General features: G+C 38.0%; 1 protein-coding gene across 4 annotated transcripts in view; it reads right to left on the bottom strand.

Annotated features, from left to right (window-relative positions):
* LOC117150986 (probable phospholipid-transporting ATPase VA) overlaps positions 1 to 22,239 on the bottom strand; it is a 28,538-nt gene extending 6,299 nt beyond the window's left edge. For 2 of the 4 annotated variants that reach the window (XM_033318188.1, XM_033318212.1), the window contains exons 1-3: positions 21,987 to 22,239; positions 21,444 to 21,554; positions 9,114 to 10,332 (exon numbers count right to left, since the gene is read on the bottom strand). In XM_033318188.1, the coding sequence (XP_033174079.1) occupies positions 9,114 to 10,132 (1,019 nt within the window). In that variant the 5' untranslated portion in view covers positions 10,133 to 10,332; positions 21,444 to 21,554; positions 21,987 to 22,239. Of the gene's footprint in view, positions 1 to 9,113; positions 10,333 to 21,443; positions 21,566 to 21,986 lie in introns of those variants that run through there. The other 2 variants (XM_033318197.1, XM_033318205.1) reach the window with 2 other exon arrangements.
* Between the last annotated feature and the right edge of the window lie 77 nt (positions 22,240 to 22,316).

The raw sequence follows: 22,316 nt of genomic DNA, 5'->3' as shown, positions 1-22,316 counted from the left end.
TTTCCTTATATATCACGTACGTGCCATTTTGGCCAGGTTCTTCAAATGTAATCGCATTTTATTAGGCACTTCCTTCGATAAGATATTGATTCGATCACTATGAGTGATTTATTTTGTTTGACGAAAGCGTGCTATAAACTATTACTGTGGAGGGGTTTATTAGATCACCCAATTCCGATTTCTTTAAAATTGCTCAGTTCTCTGAGAATCGTGTTTTAAAGTTAATTGAATTGAGGTCGTGTCCCAATCCATCAAGGGTGATAAGATTTAATCTATCAATTGCTAATTTTTAAATCGGAAATAAACTTCTTAATGGTAAAATTTAATTTATTGTAAATGTTCACTTTATACATCGAATTCAGGTTTATATGTTAAAAATAATTTATTCAGCTACTAATACTTTTTTGGTATATCAAAATTGAAATCAACTCCCCATTTTACAACCGGAACTTCATCAACTGTTTATAATTATTTGATGTTCTTTTTATGAGCATATTCATTTGTTTTGATTTATATTTTGATTTTGCTTTCCCTCTCACTTTCCTTGCAACTCCAAGTTTGCCATATTTTTATGCGCACACTTTCTCCGGCGATATATTTTATTTAGGTCAAGTGTTACTCACCCGCTGACCGCGGAGTCCGCGTCATCAATCATATTCCTATGGATACAAAACAAAACCTTCAATAGCCGGATCGGGCGGAACAACAAGTGCAAGTTGTAGCGCGAAGGCGACAGCTGTTGGTCTTGTAATTATCATCATTATGGGCGTTGTCTTGCGGCGCGTGACCAACTGTTGGCCAAGTGTCAAGTCCATTAACAAGCCACCAAGCAGCCAAGCAGTGCACCCACCGCCAGGCGCGATATTCCGCTTGTATCCCTCGGGGAGGACATGCAGCCCCACCAGCCACGCCAGGAGACACCAGAGGAGCGGGGCGAATGGCGGTCGCAGTCAGACAAGTTTTTTGTGCCAGCCCTGCTTTATTGCATGTCACCTAATTGGGCCCTCCCCACTTTAGTCGCGGATTCATATTTACCCCGAGGGCGTCTCGGCTGTTGAATCTTTAATGCTGTTTTGGCGGAGCGCAATTACCGGGCCTGACTCGATTTATTAGGCGTTTTCCAGAAATGCAAAATTAATGCGAGTTTAACTCGACGATGAGCACGTTGATTGCTGAATTATTCGTCCAGCTAACAACAAAAAAAAAAGAAGCCACTTGGAATAAAAGTGAAACTCACGCAACTTCGCAACCCAAATTGAAGTTGTGTTTTCGATTTCGATTTCGGTTTGGATTGAAGAGAATGTGGGTCGCATTGGTAACGCCCTCTAGCGGCAATTTATTCATTCTCGCGCCTTTCTCCGCGCTTCTCACACGCCCCTCTTTATGGGGTGAAGTTGGTGTGTTTTCTCCCTTCGGTGTGTCAATTAAAATGGTGATGGTATCGATCTAACTTAAGAGCGAAATTACATGCCTCTCTTCAAATCGAATTTTATGATGTTCATGACGGGACAGGAACTACATTAGGTTGAGTCATGGGGATACATACGAACCCGTATCATTCATTATTGATCTACGACCTCTTCTGTGTTGCACTTAATTAATGAAGTTTTATACTCTCAAATCATCGTTTGAAAATCCATAGAATTCCTCAAGAAATTTTTATCATAAATATTTGCACTGGTTTTTACCACTACAGATAAGATAAGTGCAATGCCGGTGGTTTCATGCATGTCCAAAGAATCAGTGCACTCAATTTATGTAGGCCAATTGCGTCATGGGTTCGATATTACCTAGTCAAGAAGATCGTGGCCACCGGGAAATCGTATTCTCAGTGTATTGGACCGTGCACTCGATTATTTAATGCTCTCATCTGGCCGAACCGCCTTCCTCCTTGCCATCGTATACATGGAAATTTATGTGGCCAAAGTGGGTCATGCATGTTCGTTTGAGGTAGTTATGGACCTGGGAATGGTAGGGTAATTTCCTAAGGTTCGCATAACATGGCCGGGCAATAGAAGTGGGCAAATGCGCATGCCCCCTTCCGTTAGCGTAGTCAACAAAGTGCTGCAACATAAACAGGAACAGGGAGTGGGATTGGGACTGGGAATGGGAATGGGCAGACTGCCATCCGCTCATATGTGAGTTCATGTAGCGACAAGGTTGTTATTTAAAAGGCACTTTCCGTAGACCCAAAGTAAACATATGTGGGCCGGCGATTAGACAACTTACACTTGCCCAGGCAGCGAAAAACCGACTAGCAGCAGGCCGAACATAGAGCAAATTAGGCAAAAGCCAACGAAGCGTTAGCCAGGTTGTGTAAACATAACCAGAAGGACTCCGCCGGCGGGATCCTACCCCTCACTGTGCTGTCATAAATAATTCAGCATTTAATAAGCCCATATCCCCCGGAAATCCCATCCCCATCCAGATGAGCCCACGCAGATAAACTTCGTCCGACATCAGACTATGGACTATGTACTCCACTGATGACGGTGAACTTGGGTCTACGTAAATTAACACATATTTACTCGCTTTTGATATGCACAGTATTGCCGTAGGTTCGTTTAATTGGAGCGATAGATTTCGATATTGTTTGTATTACTCTCTGTTCGCTAGGGAAAAGATAGCTGACTATTGTATTACTTCGAAAGGCACCATAAATCATTATGTTAATATTCTATACCTGATTTCCTTTGTATTTGATTGGCTGCTAATGATGTTTGGGAATAATGAAATGAGAGGAAGACCATTTCCGATTTTTAAGGCAACTTTTGTGGCTACTCTTTAAATGACACCCACTGCGCGCTACATTGTTTTCATTAATGAAAAGTTTGCCCACAATTTCCACACCCACCGCCCATGCCATCAAGTCGGAACACGCTGAAGGTCGTCCTTGCAATGTCCGTCATGCTGAGTTTGGTTTTCCCGAGCTGTATTGGTCTGAGTTAATGCATTTAAGGCGCACCCAAAAGGCGAAGCGACGTACCCATTTCCTCGACACCGCATGGAAAAATAAAAGCCAAGTAAACAGAGCACGCAAGTGATTTTTATAATACATTTTTAAAGTTGGTCCCCATTCAAGCGAAGAAAGGGCGGTGGGTGGAAAAGAAACGCCCACACGCACTGGCACTCAAACAGAAACAGTGGCAGTGCCTCATTAACTTGGCTAAGAGCCATCGCGCATGAATCAATCATGTAAACATTATTAAAGCACAAGTTGTGGGTGGTGGGTGGTGGGCGGTGGGCGATGGGCGGTACGGCAAGCGGTTCAATGGAGCCCGCAATGCCGCTAGACGGGTGTGTACTTAACCCACCTTTGGCCCACTCCGTCGCCAAGAAATGAAAAGACAGTTCGGTCATGTAATTAGCTCGTTGCACGCAACAGAGGACTTGGAAATGAGAAGTACACCTCAACCAAACTGGCATGTGTATATGTGTGTATAGTCTGGTTTCAGCGGCCATCGCTCAATTGCCCGCCTAAATTAATTATTAATAAAGCTCTTTTCCCCTGGCAAAGGAATGTGGACGCAGGCGGGCAAAACTCATATGACAATTATCGGCCAGCACTGCAAGTAAGGTCAATTATTGGGAAAGGCCAAACAAAAGTCAGTTTATTTGTCCAGCCATCCGTCCATTCAGCCAACCAACCAACCAAACAAACAAACTGACCGCAAATGAATGCCCAGTATCTCATTCTCATATTTCATCGAGCTATCGGCATTTGTCGGTGAAGCTATTCGAGTTGCCTCCGCTGATGTTTTCCTCCATGTGGACTACTCAAATCGTCATTTGATATCTGGGCAGTTGTCATATCTCTGAGATTCCTCTTGTATCTGAACAGCGTTTTGCACTTGGCAATCGCTTGTTGGCGGCAAAAAGCGAAACTGGAATTACGGATGGAAATGTTGGGATATGAAACTCAAATGGGGGGAAGTATCTAGTCAGTTCTGAGTGCAAATATTGTAATGGGCAATCCCCACGCTGTTTGCAAATTGTGTTACAGAGATAGATACAAGGCAAATAAAGTCTTCCGCGTGGCCCAGTCAAATTGGAATCAAACAATCACATTCCCTGTTTACTTGCTTTCGGCTAACAACCAACGCCATTCAAATGATCTATTGGAGTTTTGGGTAATGTGTGCTAAGGGCGTGTCCGGAAATTTAGAGCGCTAATATTAGCCAACTATTCAAAGGGATGTGTAGTTACAAATTGTTCAAGAGGAAAATACTAATCATTTTCTCGTAGTTCTTGTACGTGCTCTTATTTAATGAGAGTCTGAAGAATTAATGATATTATATCTAGGTATATATGTCATTGAAACTGATCAAATATTATCTCAAGTGTTTTGATAGCTTTGCAAATAACTAGTTTGAAATGCTCCCTCTATGGCAAACAAACGCAATAACTAGAAGATAAACTTATTTAGTTGCTGGAAGAAACTTGTGTATCTGGTTGGTTTTTATTTTTAAGTAAAGTTAAGTCACTAAACTAATGATCAATTTTCGTTTGACATGTTCTGAAAAGATAACAACTGTTGTTTTGCGAGTGGCGGTTTGTCGTCTGGTTGCTGATAAAATAAAACTTGAGCATGTTGCAAAACCAAACCAAACCTTGCCTAAATCATTACTAAATAGTTTCTTTTCCATTTGGCAAAGTCGTCAATTGCATCTATATACTACATATGTATGTCTGAACCCAAAGCCATCACCTGGCTGACCATATTTTCCACCTTAACTTGTCCCTGAGCAAAACTCTAGCCTGAGCTTTGGCTTCACTTGAACCCAACTGAGTTGGAAACAAGCCACCGGATCAGTGACACTGCAAGAAAACCACCGAAGACAACAAATACGAATAGAAAAACTTGACCAACAGCAAACAGCAAGCTCAACTGACAATTGCAGCACGGTGTTAATGGTCTCTGGGGTTTGTTAACATGGCCATTAGACGGAGAGCCGGCTTTGCAGGGGCATCAGGTTTAGCCAACGCCATCGAGATTGGGAATCCGTCGGAGCTAGAGATACAGAGTCTGTGGTTCTTGCTAGACAAACACCGCTGTGCGCGAGTCTCCCAGGCTGGAACTGAGATTCAAGATTGAGTCCGAGTGAGTTTGAGACAGTAAACGATGATTGCCAACCGGTTTGCTTGAATGGGGAATGGAAAACCCGTTTGTCTGTTGCTGTATTTTAGCATTTTCAATGTCATGAGTTCGGGCCTTACATTGTGTTGTGCTCGTGTGTGGCGGGCAAAAATTAAGCCTTTTACCAAACGAGCAAACAATAAGCCATAACCCAATGAAAGCCCAAAACCAAAACCGAAAAAAAAAAAACACGGAGGGGATCAACGTAATGGCACAAGAACAGATGCGCCCCAGTAGAGCATAACCATCAGCCATCAGGGGGATGTGATATTCGCATTTCGATCATCAACACCACCATCATCTACTAAGTGGCTTTAGAACAACATCCGACAGATACATTCGGTTGTACGGTTCTGCGGTCATATCGCGATTGCTTTTCAAGGTTAGCGTTCTCACTTTTTTTTTTTTGTTTTGTTCGAACCCGCAACGTGCCCCACACAAATTCTTCCCACAACCTTGATGGCCGTGTTTTATATTTATATTTAATGCAGAGACCTCAAAACCAGAACCAGAATCATAGAGCTCCGGCTACGATGGAATATATGCATGGAGTTTCGGTGAAAGTGCACACTTGACACCTGAGAGAATCGCCAGCTGATTGCCGCCCATCACAAACTGACAGTTGAATAAGCTTATTCCGGCATTTCAGCTAGCACACTTGTATTAAGTTCAGCAACAGGAAAATTAGACCATTAAATATTTATTGAATTCCCATGTTTTTTAAGGTAAGTCAAGTTCAAGATCGTAAAACAAAAGTTGCTTCGCATTTGGCTTTAAATTTCTTGAACGCAGATCTATAACATTTCATTTGGCTTAAATCAACTTCTCAGTATGGCATTTAGTGCACTTACTTTATTACTATCATAAAAATTCAAATTTTATGGTACGTGTTTCTCTCTCATTATTAATTTTGAAATTTTCATTGAAGTACCAGTGCTCGAAATGTAATTTCGCAAATATAGGATTTTAGCATTTACAAAATGCAATAAACAATCAAGCAGAAATAAGAAATAAGAAAGAAAATGTAAACTTTCATGCATGGCGAGTTGCAGTGAGTGGCAATTGCTGTTTACAGTTTCCGCTTAAATCCAGAAAAAATCTCGTATGATTCAGATTGCCAGATGCGCCAGTGTGTTGCATAATGCATTACATAAGGTAAAAGTGCTACGAATGAAGATCTTTTCATTCTTTTTTTGTTCTGTAAGCGAAACCCTTTGACCATATAGCAGAAAATGCGATGGGGCGACCTCGTCTTCAACGTTCACAAAGTTGCTGTGCTGTCAGTCTTTCGATTGCCACGAATGCACTTGATTGCACATTTATTGCAAAACTTCAGAGATGACTTTTTGCCGGTCATATCAATAATAACTGCACCACGGAAATTCCCTGGAAGTCAACAAGAACAAATAAAAAGTGGAGTCTTTTGATTCATCCCACAAACGGTCTCTGATTAGTTCAATATATTTTTGAATCACTCTAGATTCTTACATAATTTATTTATATTTATGCCAATACATTATTCACATCTGTGGCATAGTGGTTGTCATTTGTTTTTAAGTTGACTAAAATTGTTTTTAAGAGTGACTAATTTCATTTCTTTGTGTGCATTTAATATCGTTTTAATTAAATTCTCAGACTTTTCTCACTTCAATTTGGGTTTAATCACCCAGTTAGCACTTTTAAAAACGATTTGTTACGCTTGCAATTAACACAACATTTAAAGAGAAATTGTTGCAAAAAAAAAATACCTAAATCTAGATACTTGCAAAAGTGAAATATTTTCAGTTCACCTTGATCCATTAAATAGTTCATTCGCAATCGCAATGATAGTACAAGATGGAGCGAAGAAACCTCGAGCAGTTCACACAATCATGATTCATGAATCATTCGGCGTTCACTCCACATGGTCTTGAATTCGATTCGTGGACAAAAATCGGACAGGCGTGAGATGGTCAGGGCCGTTAAACTGGAAATGCTGCCCCCATCGAAGAGGTAAATATGCAATCCGGTAGGCCTGTTCCTCAGACACGCTGCCTGCCTGCCCCACTGTGCCGAGGCTTCCAGGCCCAACCGGCTGTTGTGAGTCAGTTGTCCAGTTGGTTGGTTGACTCCAACTGCCATATTTGGCTTAGCCCGTGTGCGTGCCATTTGCATGTATGTATTGTGGCGATTTTGTGAGCGGAAAATTTGAAGTTTGATGTTGGGTAGTTGGTATATATGTATATGGTATATATACAAACCAACAATAAATATTAAAAAAGAAATTGATATAACAACAGTTCTAGCTTTGTTATATCCGGTTCCGAAAGATAAACATTTTGTTTGGGGTAATGAAAATCTTTGAAATGAAATCTTTCTGGGAACTAAATAGATTTAAAAATATATATAATAGGTTTATTTATATACGTATTTCTTTAAAGTTGCTAAAACCTTCAAAAGTTCAACAATGTGAATTGAATTAATGTGCCAACCAAATCAATTTGCAATTGTTTTATTACCACTGTGCTGGACATGTTATGTGAACACAATAGTGACAAACAACAAAATCGCGGTGGTTTATGACAATTGTGCAAAGAGCGGCATGAAAAATAGGGAAATGCAAATATAATTAGCAACAACAATGTGTAAGTTCATTGGTCAGCACACGGTGCAAAAAAAAAACAGGGGCCTACATAGATTTACGTGGATACGAAATTTTCAGTTTTCTTGGCGCCATTGTCTTTTTGTCTTTTGGCGGATTTATGTTTGCCTCATTCAAACGGGAAGCCAACTAAACAATTGAATACCAAGTAGAGTTGAAGTCAGCGAAAAGAAAAAACTATGAATGAAAACAATTGAGCTCGAGGCTTTGCACAAAGGCACTCCATGTTTATAGCACAAAAAATAAATTTAAATTTAAAAGTAATAAAGATAAAAACCTTATATGTTATATATATACATATGATTTAAAGGGGTTTATTATCATTATAGAAATTAATTCAAATTTCTTCAAGTGTAAGTACACGTGCACTGCAAGTAAATTGTCACTTGGTTGGAAAGTCTGCCAAAGAAAGGTGGTGGCAGATAAAAGTATGCGTCAACCACGCGCAAATGTGGGACAAAAGCCCGAACCCAAACCCAAACCCAAACCCCAACAAACAGAGACAGAGACAGAGAGAGAGAGAGAGAAGAAAGTGGGGGGACGGTGAAAAAGTTTAGTTCAAACAGCGAGGGAAAGTTTAGCCAGCCAGTTGGCACTGCTGCTTCTGCTCTCCTGGCACTTTATCGATTTCTAGATCACGTTTTAAAACATATATGTGTGTGGCAAACAAATCGCAGACGGGACGCGGGGCAAACCATTTCCATCAGCAACCAGTGGTCGATGGGCTGGAATTGGGCTTGTTGGTTGGTTCAAATCTGTCTGCGCCGGAGGGTTTGCTTTACTTTTCACCCAAACCACATCTGAAAAGTTTTCCCAACGGGAAATTGACAAATTACCGGCGCAATTGTGAGCATAATGGACAAGTGTCGCATTATTGACAAAAATTGTTTGTCGGTTTAAACTGGTTAGTCGAATGATTGAATTATTTAAATTTTCGTTGGTTAAAACTAGTTCTAAGAACGAAGTCTTCAATAAAAATGCATTGTTAAGCCTGTTCACTTTTATCATGCCAATGGTATCCTAGTTGATTACGAGTATTAATCAATTTAAAAATATATGTACAATTTAATTTTCTTATATCAAATTTATTAATGAGACAAAAACTTGTTTATCTAATTTATCTCTCTCCCGTATTTTAATATAGTTTAGTATAGTATATAGTATATAGTATAGTAATAGAACAATTTTAAATTAGCTTTGTGACTTAGGGATTAATTTGTCATACTGTGTCATAGTCTAAAACTTCGCGCTTTCTATTGTTTATAATTATGAATCAGTCTGGCATAATTTAATTTCATTCCTAAAAGTGATATTTAAACACAATGATTTACTCACCCATCGTAAACGCGGCATGTGGTGTTGTTTATCCTCTTGTCGGATGCCCTTCTTCTCCGATCCTCGAAGAGATCCTTTACAGCAGTTACTCCCAGGACGAAGAGGACCGGTATCATGGCCACCTCCTTGCCAAACGCACTTATTTCCGGCACCCAGTTGAGCAGGACAATGAAGATGAAGTACAGGTTGGCCACACGATGGAATTGCTCCAGCAGATTCTTCGGTATGAACGAGAGCAGCGTGTACTTCGTCGTCCGTATCTTGTTGCCCACAAACTGACCGTTGGGATGATCTCTCTTTGGGGTCTTCGGTGGCACTGTGTGATTGGGAACCACCGTCCGATAGCTTCGCTCCTCGAACTTGTCGGCGGTGTTGTAATTGCACAGGGTAAGGCGTTTCCACCAGGGCGGTGCTTCCGTCCGCCGGAGTGTGTATATGGATTCGGATCGCGATGCTTGCCGCGAATGGCCACGCCCACCGGTCGCTGATGTGGGCGCCGAGGGTTCCCTCGCCGGTTCCTCCTTGTGACCCGGTGGCAGGATGAAATCGGTCTTGGATCCCACGCGACTGTGACCTCTGCCCGCGGGCGCAGCACTTCCGGGTGGTGAGTCTGTGATTTGTCCCTGCGAAAAGGCTCGCTGGTGGCCCTTCATGGCCGACTTGATGGGTCGCCCATTGGCTCCAACAATGGCTCCTCCGCCATGGCTAATTGAGCGGGCATGACCACGCGATGGAGCTGCCATCGCCACTCCGGGAATGCCTTGTCCTCCGCCAGGTGCGCTACCTACGACCGGATTGCCGCCTGGAAAGACATACGTACGCTCCGGCTCTCCCGCACCCATGGCCACCCCGCCCAGACCCGTAGACGTCGTCATCATCAGGCTGGTGGTGGCGGAGCTGACACTGGCATTCGGAATTCCCGATGACAGTGTGTCCCCGGTCAGATTGGGCGGTGCGGAGCGCTGCTGCTGCACTACTAGAAACTTTCGCCGCAAGTCTTCCGTGTTCGCTGAAGGCATCTTCGCGAGCCACAACCATCAGATTAAATTCTTCGGCCTGGCCACGATCTACGCCGGATATGTGTGGATTCTCTGCGGTTTATCTCAGTTAAAGTTCCAATTCGATTCCAATTGCAATCTACCAAGCGATCGAAAAGTTGATCCTAGCACCTGGTCACGTATGTTGGGGGTGACCCCTTACTTGCAGAGGCCATGATTTTCTGAAATGAATTAAAATAAATAAATAAGATATTGTTTTCAAATGCTAAGATAAACGAGATATATGAATGCAATTGTAAAAACAGAGCAATCCGATACAAATTTTATCGGAGCTATGAAAACATAAAAAGTCTGCCTAATTAATGCCACAAAGTTTATCGAACCCATCCGACGCACTCAAGCACCAAAAATACGAAAACGTAAGCCAAAATAATAAAAATAAAAACGACTATCAGATACCCGTTACTCAACTAGTGGGAGTGCAAACAAGAAAGTTCAGCGATCTGCTTGGCATATCGATTGAAATTGGCAAAAATTAATAAATAAAAATTAAAAAGAAATAAAAAAAAATCGGAAACGCTTCCTTCTAACTGTTACATACTTTTCAATGAATCTAGCATACCCATTTACTCTACGACTAACGGGTATAAAAAAACGCGCATTTTAAGCTCGGCCTTGATTCAAGACTTGGGGCTTCCGATAAGCCAAAAATCCGAACTGAGAGCATCACGAAATGAGCAGTGGCGAGCACAAAGGCCCACAAGGTCAAGCGTAACGCGGGTGCCATGGAAATGGAGGCGTTGCTACTCCAAAAGCTGCAGGTGGGTGGCCCTGCGTCGTTGTTTTCTTTGGATGGCCTAGCTGCTTTTCAAGATTTCAAGTTCTCGATCGATAGCCGCATTGACAGAAAAAAGTTCAAGGTGTTCGAGGCTAAAAAAAAACAAAAACATTTATCACACTGGGCTTGAACTTTGATTTCTGAGCTGTCAAATGTGTCTGAAACAAGGTCAACTATAATTGGAACCTTCTTTCATATTCATATTCGCAAGTGATTGAAAACCCAGAGTGACTGGTATCTAAATATCCGCGCGTGCGATTTCCTGTTCCTTAAATAGATTCTAAAGCAATCATTTTATATGCTATAACTATTGCAAATTTTAAATCCGACTTCCTCTTGAAACTAAATATTTGTTTGATTTCGAGAACGTTCAGCTTCTTGAAAGGAGACTGCCTATCTACATTCAAATATAATATAAATACTTGAATAAATTCAAATGTTTAATCGCTTTAAATTCCCAAGGCTTATCATTTCGAGCATTACTTCTTTAACGAAACCCCAGCACTTGGTCTTTTTCATCAATGAAAAACAAAAGAATAACGCCCAATTGGCATTTAATTTAATATCCAATCAGCGAAGAACTAATTTGTGAAGCCATTCCGAATGGCAAACTTGCGGCAATGGCGTAATACAAATACCAAATATATACATGTGCATATATGTACATCCGATTGCGGTTTCTATATATGTTCGTTATATTTGTGAATACCCACAGAATATTCAGTGGGCACAAGAAAGCTAAAAATGAATTTGGCACACGACCGAGTTTAGCTATACGTTTTCTTTATACAATTTAAATTAGTAACATCATTTCGGGCAAATCATAAATCACATGGTGAAGTAAAACTTTCTTTGTTGAATTTTTTGGGATTAAATTTGCTTCACTTTTTTTTTTAGTTCTGGGTGTAGTTTTATTAGTCATTTAGCTTTCATTGAATTTTTGACTTTGTCATGGCTGAGAAGCATAAAAAAACGCCCCAGACAAGAATATGAAAACAAAAAGGAAGACAAGTGTAATAGAGAAAAAGAACGAAACTTTTACCATGTCTGTCTGCGACTTTTAATTTTCCTTTCTTTCCGTTTTACGAGCCACAAGAAAAGACTTTCGAGTGCCAAAACTTGATTTATTTACTAGCCCCCGATGGGTTAAACGACCTCAAGAAGGCGGCCAGACTGATAAGTTCACTCCTGCCCCGGCTAATTAGTGGAAGCCCCCATCTTCAGTGGCCGACTTCAAAGTGCATTTGTATCTGAATGTGGACGTATCCGTATCTGGCTTTTAGCTTTTGCGGCTGTCGATACTTCCATCGGCAGCAGCAATAACAAAATTGAAATTATTTTTAGCCACGCACATGCGAAATAAACCGAGGAGATAAACAATTCCATCAGGCCAAGCCCAAAACCGGGTGCGATTACCACAATCGGTATCAAAATAAAAAAAAAAAATAAAAAAAAAGCGAGGAGAAACGGTAGCATTACGATACAGATAAAAATAAATGCGACTCTGTTGTAAAGTTCATTGGATTTTCAATAGCAACAAAACAGACGCCAGATGTCCAAGATGCTCATTTGTCATTGTTATTGAACTCGGGGGAAAAACGATTGAAAAACCAATTGACGAGGTGAAAAACTCACTTTAGAATCGTCCAGCAAATAATATTTCAAATTTTCGCATTTTCATTTTAGTGCTCACTTTAGTTCATTCAATGGTCGACCTTGCATTGAAAACTCATTTATGGCCCGGCCAATTATAAAATAATTATATATACATATAAAGTGGGCAGGCGAACAATATGTTAAGTAATCATTAAAATACGAGGCTCATATCTTTTTTGGATGCAATGCTAAGCTTAAGCCTTTCAAATTTTAAGATTGCAATATTAATTCAAAACAATTAAAGTTCGAGAGTTCAGAAGAAAGAGTTCAAAGGTAAACCATTATTGAAAACTCAATGCGCAATATGGAATTGTTTACCAATTGTTTCACATTGTACAATTATACAAATCTATCAAAACTTGAACTCAACCATTTGGCGAAAAGGTGAATTTCGTACCAATTGTTTACAAATACAATGCGCAGATATCTCAAAAATGTATTTATTTTCAGAATGAATAATGCATTGAAGAACTTGAGGCATAAAAAAAACATTCAAATTGAACTATTATTTGTTTAAAGTTTTTTTATGAATAAAATATTTTTTTGTGTTTTGCTCTACTTGCATATTTATTGTTCGTTCTCGTCATTAAGTTAAAAGCTAAATTAATTATTTATCGGGTTCAAAAGCACTTCGCTGGCAGCTGTTGTGCCATTTTTCCAGTCGAGATATTAATGTTCGTACAACGGGGCGTATAATTGATATAGCAATCCGACTGATGAATAATTATTTCGAACGATAAGAACACACATACACCTATAGTAACAAATTATAGTAATTGCGCAGCGCAATCGTTTGTTTAAGTTTCTGACTTAAATTTAAAACTGCATCGGATCTCAATAAATTATTTGGTAAGTTTTTAACTGGCTTGTGGTATAAATGTTATGAAGTCAACGAGCACGACAAATTGCCCACAAATCTTCAGCTGCATATACTCTCTATAAAATCGTTCGTATGCTAATTCAGTGGGCTGCTTAATTAAGGCATCTTTGTGAGACTGAACAATGGAGTTTAATATTTACGATGCTTCGGCATTTGGCATGGGAATCTTTTCAAACACTCTGAGAATATTCGCGCCAACTGGGCAATTTTCAGGCTAGCAAAAACGAAACACCCATCTCCACAAAGGGGCAACAAGTTTCGCAACTAATTAGAAACTGTTGACGGGGGCGCCTCCACAGCTTGCTATTGCTATCTATTCAATTACATCGTCACCAGTTGACTGACAGGGTTAATTTTTTCAGATGGAACAGAGGTCGTGACGTCGAATCGCAGTTGGGTATTAAAAATATGTGTATATACTCTAAACAAAAAGATATTTAAGAGTCAAATAACTTAAAAAATAGTATATTACCTCTATGTGCTAATTCATTAGTAAAAACCTTTTATACTTCTTAGAATTTAAGTTTCTTTTTTCATTTTGTAAAGTAAATCTTTTCTAAGAATCCTTTTTATATAAACTTAAATGTTATATATCTTATATCTTAAGATATATATGTATATCTTAACTATAATCTATCGAATTCACGCGTCTCAGAACTCACGCACTCATCACTAACTAGACAACAACTGTGCACCTACACTTAATATACGTCTGATTGGAGCTTTGACCTAAGCAAAGCGCCCGAGTCCAAATTAACATACTAATGTATTCAATTATTCGCATTCCCTCCTAATTTACCACGGTGCCAGAGATCGATTGGCTTTCGATACGAACTAAGTAAGTAATAAAACAATAGGCCCCTGCCTCTTGCCACTTGCCTCCCCCTTTTACACCTGCTCAATCGCAAGTCATTAAAGTTAATGACAAAAAGTTGGGTATATAGAGAAGTTGGGTATAACAGAAAACAAGCAAAAGTACTTCGTTTTCTATGAACCAGAAAGTGCAAGGCAGTAAAAACAGCAAATGATCTGAGACAAAACAAGAGTGCTCCCAAAATAACAATTTCAATAATTTTATTATTATTGTTTAAAGTAATAAATCAAGTGTATAGAAATAAGTACTTATGACTAGCGAAAATCGGAAATTGCATCGTAAAAACAACCAAAATATATTGCACAGTATGCGATAAGGTAAACATCATTATCTTAGCCAACAATGAGATCATATTGAAGTTGAAGGAGATCCATTGTATGTGGTCAGCATAAATGCACAGTTCTATAGAGATACACACAGATGTTCTCATTACTTGTTCTTTGATCTGGTTTGGTAAACACACATGTGATTTCCCTTTATAATATTTTTAGAATTTGTCAACGTCTGGTGTTTGGCAATAAACAAACCTATTATATGTTTACATAACAAAGTACGGCAACTTATTTGTAAAATTGTACACTTAAGTTTTTCAAAGGGAAGTGGAGGAGACTCGCTTTATTTGTCACAACAAAGCAACAAAGAAACTTGCGAAAGATAAGAAATACCTTATAAATTAAGTGATAACCGATAAGGCACAAATCATAATGACAGGAGGGAGTTTTACGAGCCCTATACATGCGAATCGTCTATACCCAAACGCATATTTTATTATCCATTCCATAGCCGAAAACTCAATTCGCAGTCAAACCATGAGAACGCAATGTGTAATCAATTAAGTTAGGCCAGGAATAAATAGAAAAAAAATGCTGCCTGTAGTGCCAGCGATTGCTACAAATAAACCAAACACCACTTGAATGTTCAGTATGTGAATATAGTTCATATAGTATATAGTACTCTGACAGCTGACGTAGTGATAAGGTAGCGTAGCTAAAAAGCCACGCGATGTGGCCAAGCCACGTACTTCGTGCACACAGATACAAGTGGCATTTTCGCCGGAATTGGTTTATCAAAACTCACGCGTTATACGAACAAATTCTGAATTACACGTATTCGATCTGCAGGAATGATAACTTCCTGTAATATGTAGGTATATACCCCCTAATCGTTGGGCGGATAGGTTACGTGGTAAAGAGTATCTTATATGTTCTATTCCAAATTCTTCTTTCAATTTAATTCAAGGTTATGAGTAAGATAAACATGTCAGAAGATCAGTAAAAGGGTATCCTATAGTCGAGGCAATCAGCTCAAAGAAGCTGGGTTCGGAAAAATCGAATTTTTGAAATTTAAAAGCTGGAATCGTTTGCCCATTTTTTGCCCATGTTTGCCCACCAATTAGTTTTTTTTGCCCACGTCCAGTTTTTGAGATATGAATTTTCGAACAAGTTCGAAAATTTTCGAAGATCAAAAATTTCACTTTTTTCAAAATTTTTTTTTTTTTATCGCAATAACTTCGTTTGCCCACGTTTGCCCACCCTTTAGAATTTTGAAATTTTCGAAAATTTTCAAAGATCAAAAATTTCACTTTTTTCAATTTTTTTTTTTTAAATCGCAATAACATCGTTTGCCCACGTTTGCCCACCCTTTAGAATTTTGAAAAAATTTATACTTTAGAAAATATAAGACATTCAAGTTTACCTAGGTGTCTTTGCCCATCCTTTGAAATTAATTTTTTTCGTTTGCCCACCCTTTAATATTACATTTTAACGTTTGCCCACCCTTCAAAATTATTTTTTTTCGTTTGCCCACTCTTAAAAATAAAAAATTTCGATTGCCCACCTCTTAAAACTAAATAATTTCGTTTGCCCATCCTTTAAAATTAATTTTTTTCGTTTGCCCACCCTTCGAAATTAGTTTTTTTCGTTTGCCCACTCTTAAAAATAAAAAATTTCGATTGCCCACCTCTTAAAACTAAATAATTTCGTTTGCCCATCCTTTAAAATTAGTTTATTTCGTTTGCCCACCCTTTAAAATTAGTTTTTTTCGTTTGCCCACCTTTCGAAATTAGTTTTTTTCGTTTGCCCACTCTTAAAAATAAAAAATTTCGATTGCCCACCTCTTAAAACTAAATAATTTCGTTTGCCCATCCTTTAAAATTAGTTTATTTCGTTTGCCCACCCTTTAAAATTAGTTTTTTTCGTTTGCCCACCTTTCGAAATTAGTTTTTTTCGTTTGCCCACTCTTAAAAATAAAAAATTTCGATTGCCCACCTCTTAAAACTAAATAATTTCGTTTGCCCATCCTTTAAAATTAGTTTATTTCGTTTGCCCACCCTTTAAAATTAGTTTTTTTCGTTTGCCCACCTTTCGAAATTAGTTTTTTTCGTTTGCCCACTCTTAAAAATAAAAAATTTCGATTGCCCACCTCTTAAAACTAAATAATTTCGTTTGCCCATCCTTTAAAATTAATTTTTTTCGTTTGCCCACCCTTCGAAATTAATTTTTTTCGTTTGCCCACCCTTCGAAATTAGTTTTTTTCGTTTGCCCACTCTTAAAAATAAAAAATTTCGATTGCCCACCTCTTAAAACTAAATAATTTCGTTTGCCCATCCTTTAAAATTAGTTTATTTCGTTTGCCCACCCTTTAAAATTAGTTTTTTTCGTTTGCCCACCTTTCGAAATTAGTTTTTTTCGTTTGCCCACTCTTAAAAATAAAAAATTTCGATTGCCCACCTCTTAAAACTAAATAATTTCGTTTGCCCATCCTTTAAAATTAGTTTATTTCGTTTGCCCACCCTTTAAAATTAGTTTTTTTCGTTTGCCCACCTTTCGAAATTAGTTTTTTTCGTTTGCCCACTCTTAAAAATAAAAAATTTCGATTGCCCACCTCTTAAAACTAAATAATTTCGTTTGCCCATCGTTTAAACTTAGTTTTTTCGTTAGCCCACCTCTTTAAAATAAATATTTTCAGTTAAAAAGTTTTCCCACGTCTTAAAAATGTTTTTTTTTCGATTTTCTACTTATAAAACCAAATTTGTACATATGTATGTAATAACTGTAAGTTGTGCCGCCAATTCACATATGTATCTTAGGATCGGCGGACAGAATCACTTATATTATATGATTATGATGAACGTACATAAGGAGATCGCAACCCGTTACACAGTTTTTTCTTTAATATTTATATAATGTTAATCATTCGCTTACAATTTATAAATTTTTCTTAATCATTGATAAATTTCATGCAAGTGTTGATGAACATACATATGTATATATATAGTTTTTTGTATATATATATATATATATATGTGTGTTCATCATAATCATATAATATTAGTGATTCTGTCCGCCGATCCTAAGATACATATGTGAATTGGCGGCACAACTTACAGTTATTACATACATATGTACAAATTTGGTTTTATAAGTAGAAAATCGAAAAAAAAACATTTTTAAGACGTGGGAAAACTTTTTAACTGAAAATATTTATTTTAAAGAGGTGGGCTAACGAAAAAACTAAGTTTAAACGATGGGCAAACGAAATTATTTAGTTTTAAGAGGTGGGCAATCGAAATTTTTTATTTTTAAGAGTGGGCAAACGAAAAAAACTAATTTCGAAGGGTGGGCAAACGAAAAAAATTAATTTCGAAGGGTGGGCAAACGAAAAAAATTAATTTTAAAGGATGGGCAAACGAAATTATTTAGTTTTAAGAGGTGGGCAATCGAAATTTTTTATTTTTAAGAGTGGGCAAACGAAAAAAACTAATTTCGAAAGGTGGGCAAACGAAAAAAACTAATTTTAAAGGGTGGGCAAACGAAATAAACTAATTTTAAAGGATGGGCAAACGAAATTATTTAGTTTTAAGAGGTGGGCAATCGAAATTTTTTATTTTTAAGAGTGGGCAAACGAAAAAAACTAATTTCGAAAGGTGGGCAAACGAAAAAAACTAATTTTAAAGGGTGGGCAAACGAAATAAACTAATTTTAAAGGATGGGCAAACGAAATTATTTAGTTTTAAGAGGTGGGCAATCGAAATTTTTTATTTTTAAGAGTGGGCAAACGAAAAAAACTAATTTCGAAGGGTGGGCAAACGAAAAAAATTAATTTCGAAGGGTGGGCAAACGAAAAAAATTAATTTTAAAGGATGGGCAAACGAAATTATTTAGTTTTAAGAGGTGGGCAATCGAAATTTTTTATTTTTAAGAGTGGGCAAACGAAAAAAACTAATTTCGAAAGGTGGGCAAACGAAAAAAACTAATTTTAAAGGGTGGGCAAACGAAAAAAATTAATTTTAAAGGATGGGCAAACGAAATTATTTAGTTTTAAGAGGTGGGCAATCGAAATTTTTTATTTTTAAGAGTGGGCAAACGAAAAAAACTAATTTCGAAAGGTGGGCAAACGAAAAAAACTAATTTTAAAGGGTGGGCAAACGAAATAAACTAATTTTAAAGGATGGGCAAACGAAATTATTTAGTTTTAAGAGGTGGGCAATCGAAATTTTTTATTTTTAAGAGTGGGCAAACGAAAAAAACTAATTTCGAAGGGTGGGCAAACGAAAAAAATTAATTTTAAAGGATGGGCAAACGAAATTATTTAGTTTTAAGAGGTGGGCAATCGAAATTTTTTATTTTTAAGAGTGGGCAAACGAAAAAAAATAATTTTGAAGGGTGGGCAAACGTTAAAATGTAATATTAAAGGGTGGGCAAACGAAAAAAATTAATTTCAAAGGATGGGCAAAGACACCTAGGTAAACTTGAATGTCTTATATTTTCTAAAGTATAAATTTTTTCAAAATTCTAAAGGGTGGGCAAACGTGGGCAAACGATGTTATTGCGATTTAAAAAAAAAAAATTGAAAAAAGTGAAATTTTTGATCTTTGAAAATTTTCGAAAATTTCAAAATTCTAAAGGGTGGGCAAACGTGGGCAAACGAAGTTATTGCGATAAAAAAAAAAAAATTTTGAAAAAAGTGAAATTTTTGATCTTCGAAAATTTTCGAACTTGTTCGAAAATTCATATCTCAAAAACTGGACGTGGGCAAAAAAAACTAATTGGTGGGCAAACATGGGCAAAAAATGGGCAAACGATTCCAGCTTTTAAATTTCAAAAATTCGATTTTTCCGAACCCAGCTTCATTGAGCTGAGGCAATCGACTATTACGTTCTTCTACGCGCCATTCCTCTAAATGGAAGTTTTCTACTTTGATTTATGATGATGATTTCTTCTATGATTTACCCTGGAATTTCAAAATGGTTTGAATAAGAACATAAGTATTTCTAAATCAAATGTAATAATATTTTAATCTCATAAAACAATCTCAAACAAGAGCGAAGTGTTTGGCTTAATAACTTTGATGATTGCATGCACACATGTTGTGTGACTACTATTTAGACTAAACATATAAACAATGCAATAGTACGTTATGCGATTAAATCAAACTACAAATTTCAGATTTACAACTTTACTTATTGGAAAATCAAGACTAACTACGATTTGGTACTAATTTTGTGCTATTTTAATGGCGGTTAGGTGACAACTGTATGAGACACATGGCAAACACTGGGTATATTTCGGCTATAAACATCGAATGAGCACTAAGCCAACCATAATCGGCGGCGTTAAACTGTAAAAACAGGAGATAAGTCGACTGCTTCCGCTGTTTCGCTTTGTTTCTGTCTCTGATTCGTCTTTTTGCTGTTTTCGCTTCGACTGCATCGCGAATTGCGGATTGTGGACTGCGAATCGGAGTCAATTGCCTCAAGCTCTGTCTTAACGGTACCTGGAGCAAACGAGAGCGATGGAGCGTCATTGTTTGGCGGGAGGGAGGGAGGAGAGTGGGGGCGTGCGAGGGAGAGCGACTAATAGATTGCATGAAGCAGAGACAAACGAGCAAACAACGCATCAACAAACAGTTAAAAGTTGTTGTTTGCTCTCTGTCTTTCTCTCTCCGTCTCTCAACTGCAATTAGCAAACGAGTAACGTCAACTACCGTTGAACTCAATTGAATAGAAGACGAAAGGGAAGGGAGGTTGATGAAGAAATACCCAAAGACATCGCACAGTGGGTAAAAATAAAACCAGAAAAGGTCTTACAAATTAAATTTACAACACGAAATTAGAGTAACCCCTCGTTTGCCCCTTACAACGAATAAAATGCAAAGCAATAAAAAGAACGGCTTGGTGGAATTTTAAACATGTCACAGGTAAGAGAAATTATTTTTCCCGCCAGGTAAGCAACGGAAATTTTTAACAGCTGCTAGCATCCACCGAATTGCTGATCGGCAACCATGTTTCCAATTTAGTCTCAAAATTTCAGTTTAAATCAGCATGCAAAACATCAGTATTTGTTTTATAATGGCGGCAGATATTTATTCTTATTGATTCTACGTTCTATGTTAAAAAGACATTGTGTCTGCAATTTTGCAATTTAACAAAGTTGTAAAACGTGATGTTAAATTTGAATTCAATTTTACCGTCTTAAGAAAGATAGTATTCAAATGTTATATCTCTAAAAAAAACACTTAATATATGATTTTAGATGTATTATATTTTTAACCATCTGAATGCCAAGGAAAACTAATTTTTAGCTCAAAATAGATTTTTACAATGTGGGGGTCGGTTTCACCCCGACCTCGCAGTTGACATGCAGTTTCTAGTCCCACTGTGCACAGTGAGGCCAAGCATCTTTACTGCATACAGTGCAAACGAATCCAAACCCGCAGAAAAACAAAAAGCAAAGTTAAAACCGCGACTGTTTGAATCTGTTTGCCTTTTATCAAATGCCGGTAAGACAAAGAGAGAGAGAGATAGAAGGGGAAAGAGGTGGGAGAAGCCAGAACGATCGGAGGCTGTGTGTGAATGAGTGAGAGAGATGGATGCGAGCAGGTAAAAAACCCGTCGTATTTTTTGGGACGATGGGGGCCGAGGGAGGTGGGCGGGGCAGTTGGTCTGCAACGCTTAACTGGTTCTTGGCAACCAACTTGTTTTTTCTGTAGATTGCCGCCGTCTGTGCTTTATTATGTTTTTTTCCTCCGATTTTATGCCTGTGCAATTTTTAATATGGCAACTTGATTTAAACGAAAAACTTACCCAATAAAATCGTAGACGTGGATTTATGCTTGTTTTTCGATCAATTCAATTGCCTGCGGTTATTTTATCCTTGCCTTCGTGGGGGTTTTGTTTTATATTTTTTGTTTGAAACTATTTTTACACGGGGATGAAAACAACTTTTCAGCATGGCAACAATACAAAAATGTTGCAGCACATTCAAAGCAACAACAAGAACAACAGGGAGGTAACATATGATAACCGAGGTCAGGCGGAAAGTGTGAGCGGGACAGGAGATTATCTTTTTGTTTTCTATTTTGTATGTTTCCTCAGACAAGGAATTACAATAAATAATTATTTCCCAAAGACTTCATTTCACTTGGAGCACAGCATAAAAAATCCCTGAGCCGCTTACTTTTTCACTACCTTTTGTTGGGTTTTTCCTCTTTTTTTTTTACTTATTTTTTGCCACGAACTCGAGGTTTGGTTTGTTGTTGTTGCTAAGAATTTCAATACAATTATGGCCCAAATAGCATTTTCACTTTTCCACACAAGCACGCAGCCACCGCACGCACACACACTCACACAAGTACACAGTTGTTTGGATCCGTTTTAAATGAAAATATAATCAAACATTTACATTGCCGTGTGTTTTTGCTCCACGAAAATGTATGATTATGTATGATTAGTTTTCCTTGCTCGCTGCACGCGCGAAAATCCGACGAAACAAAGAAACAAGAAACGACGCGAAGAGAACGTAACAACCTAAATAAACCCGATACAAAAATCGCGTCCGAATCGGCTCGTCGTTTCAACCAAAATCACCAGTAAAACTTTGCAGAGGCTTCGGGATGATGTGGCCAGACTCGATAACTGTGCTAACAGCTGTAAGAGGAATGCCCCTAGTTTCGGAAT

The sequence above is a fragment of the Drosophila mauritiana genome, chromosome 2L, assembly GCF_004382145.1.
Source record: "Drosophila mauritiana strain mau12 chromosome 2L, ASM438214v1, whole genome shotgun sequence".
NCBI classification, from domain to species: domain Eukaryota; kingdom Metazoa; phylum Arthropoda; class Insecta; order Diptera; family Drosophilidae; genus Drosophila; species Drosophila mauritiana.
This window is presented reverse-complemented; position numbering and strand designations above follow the sequence as displayed.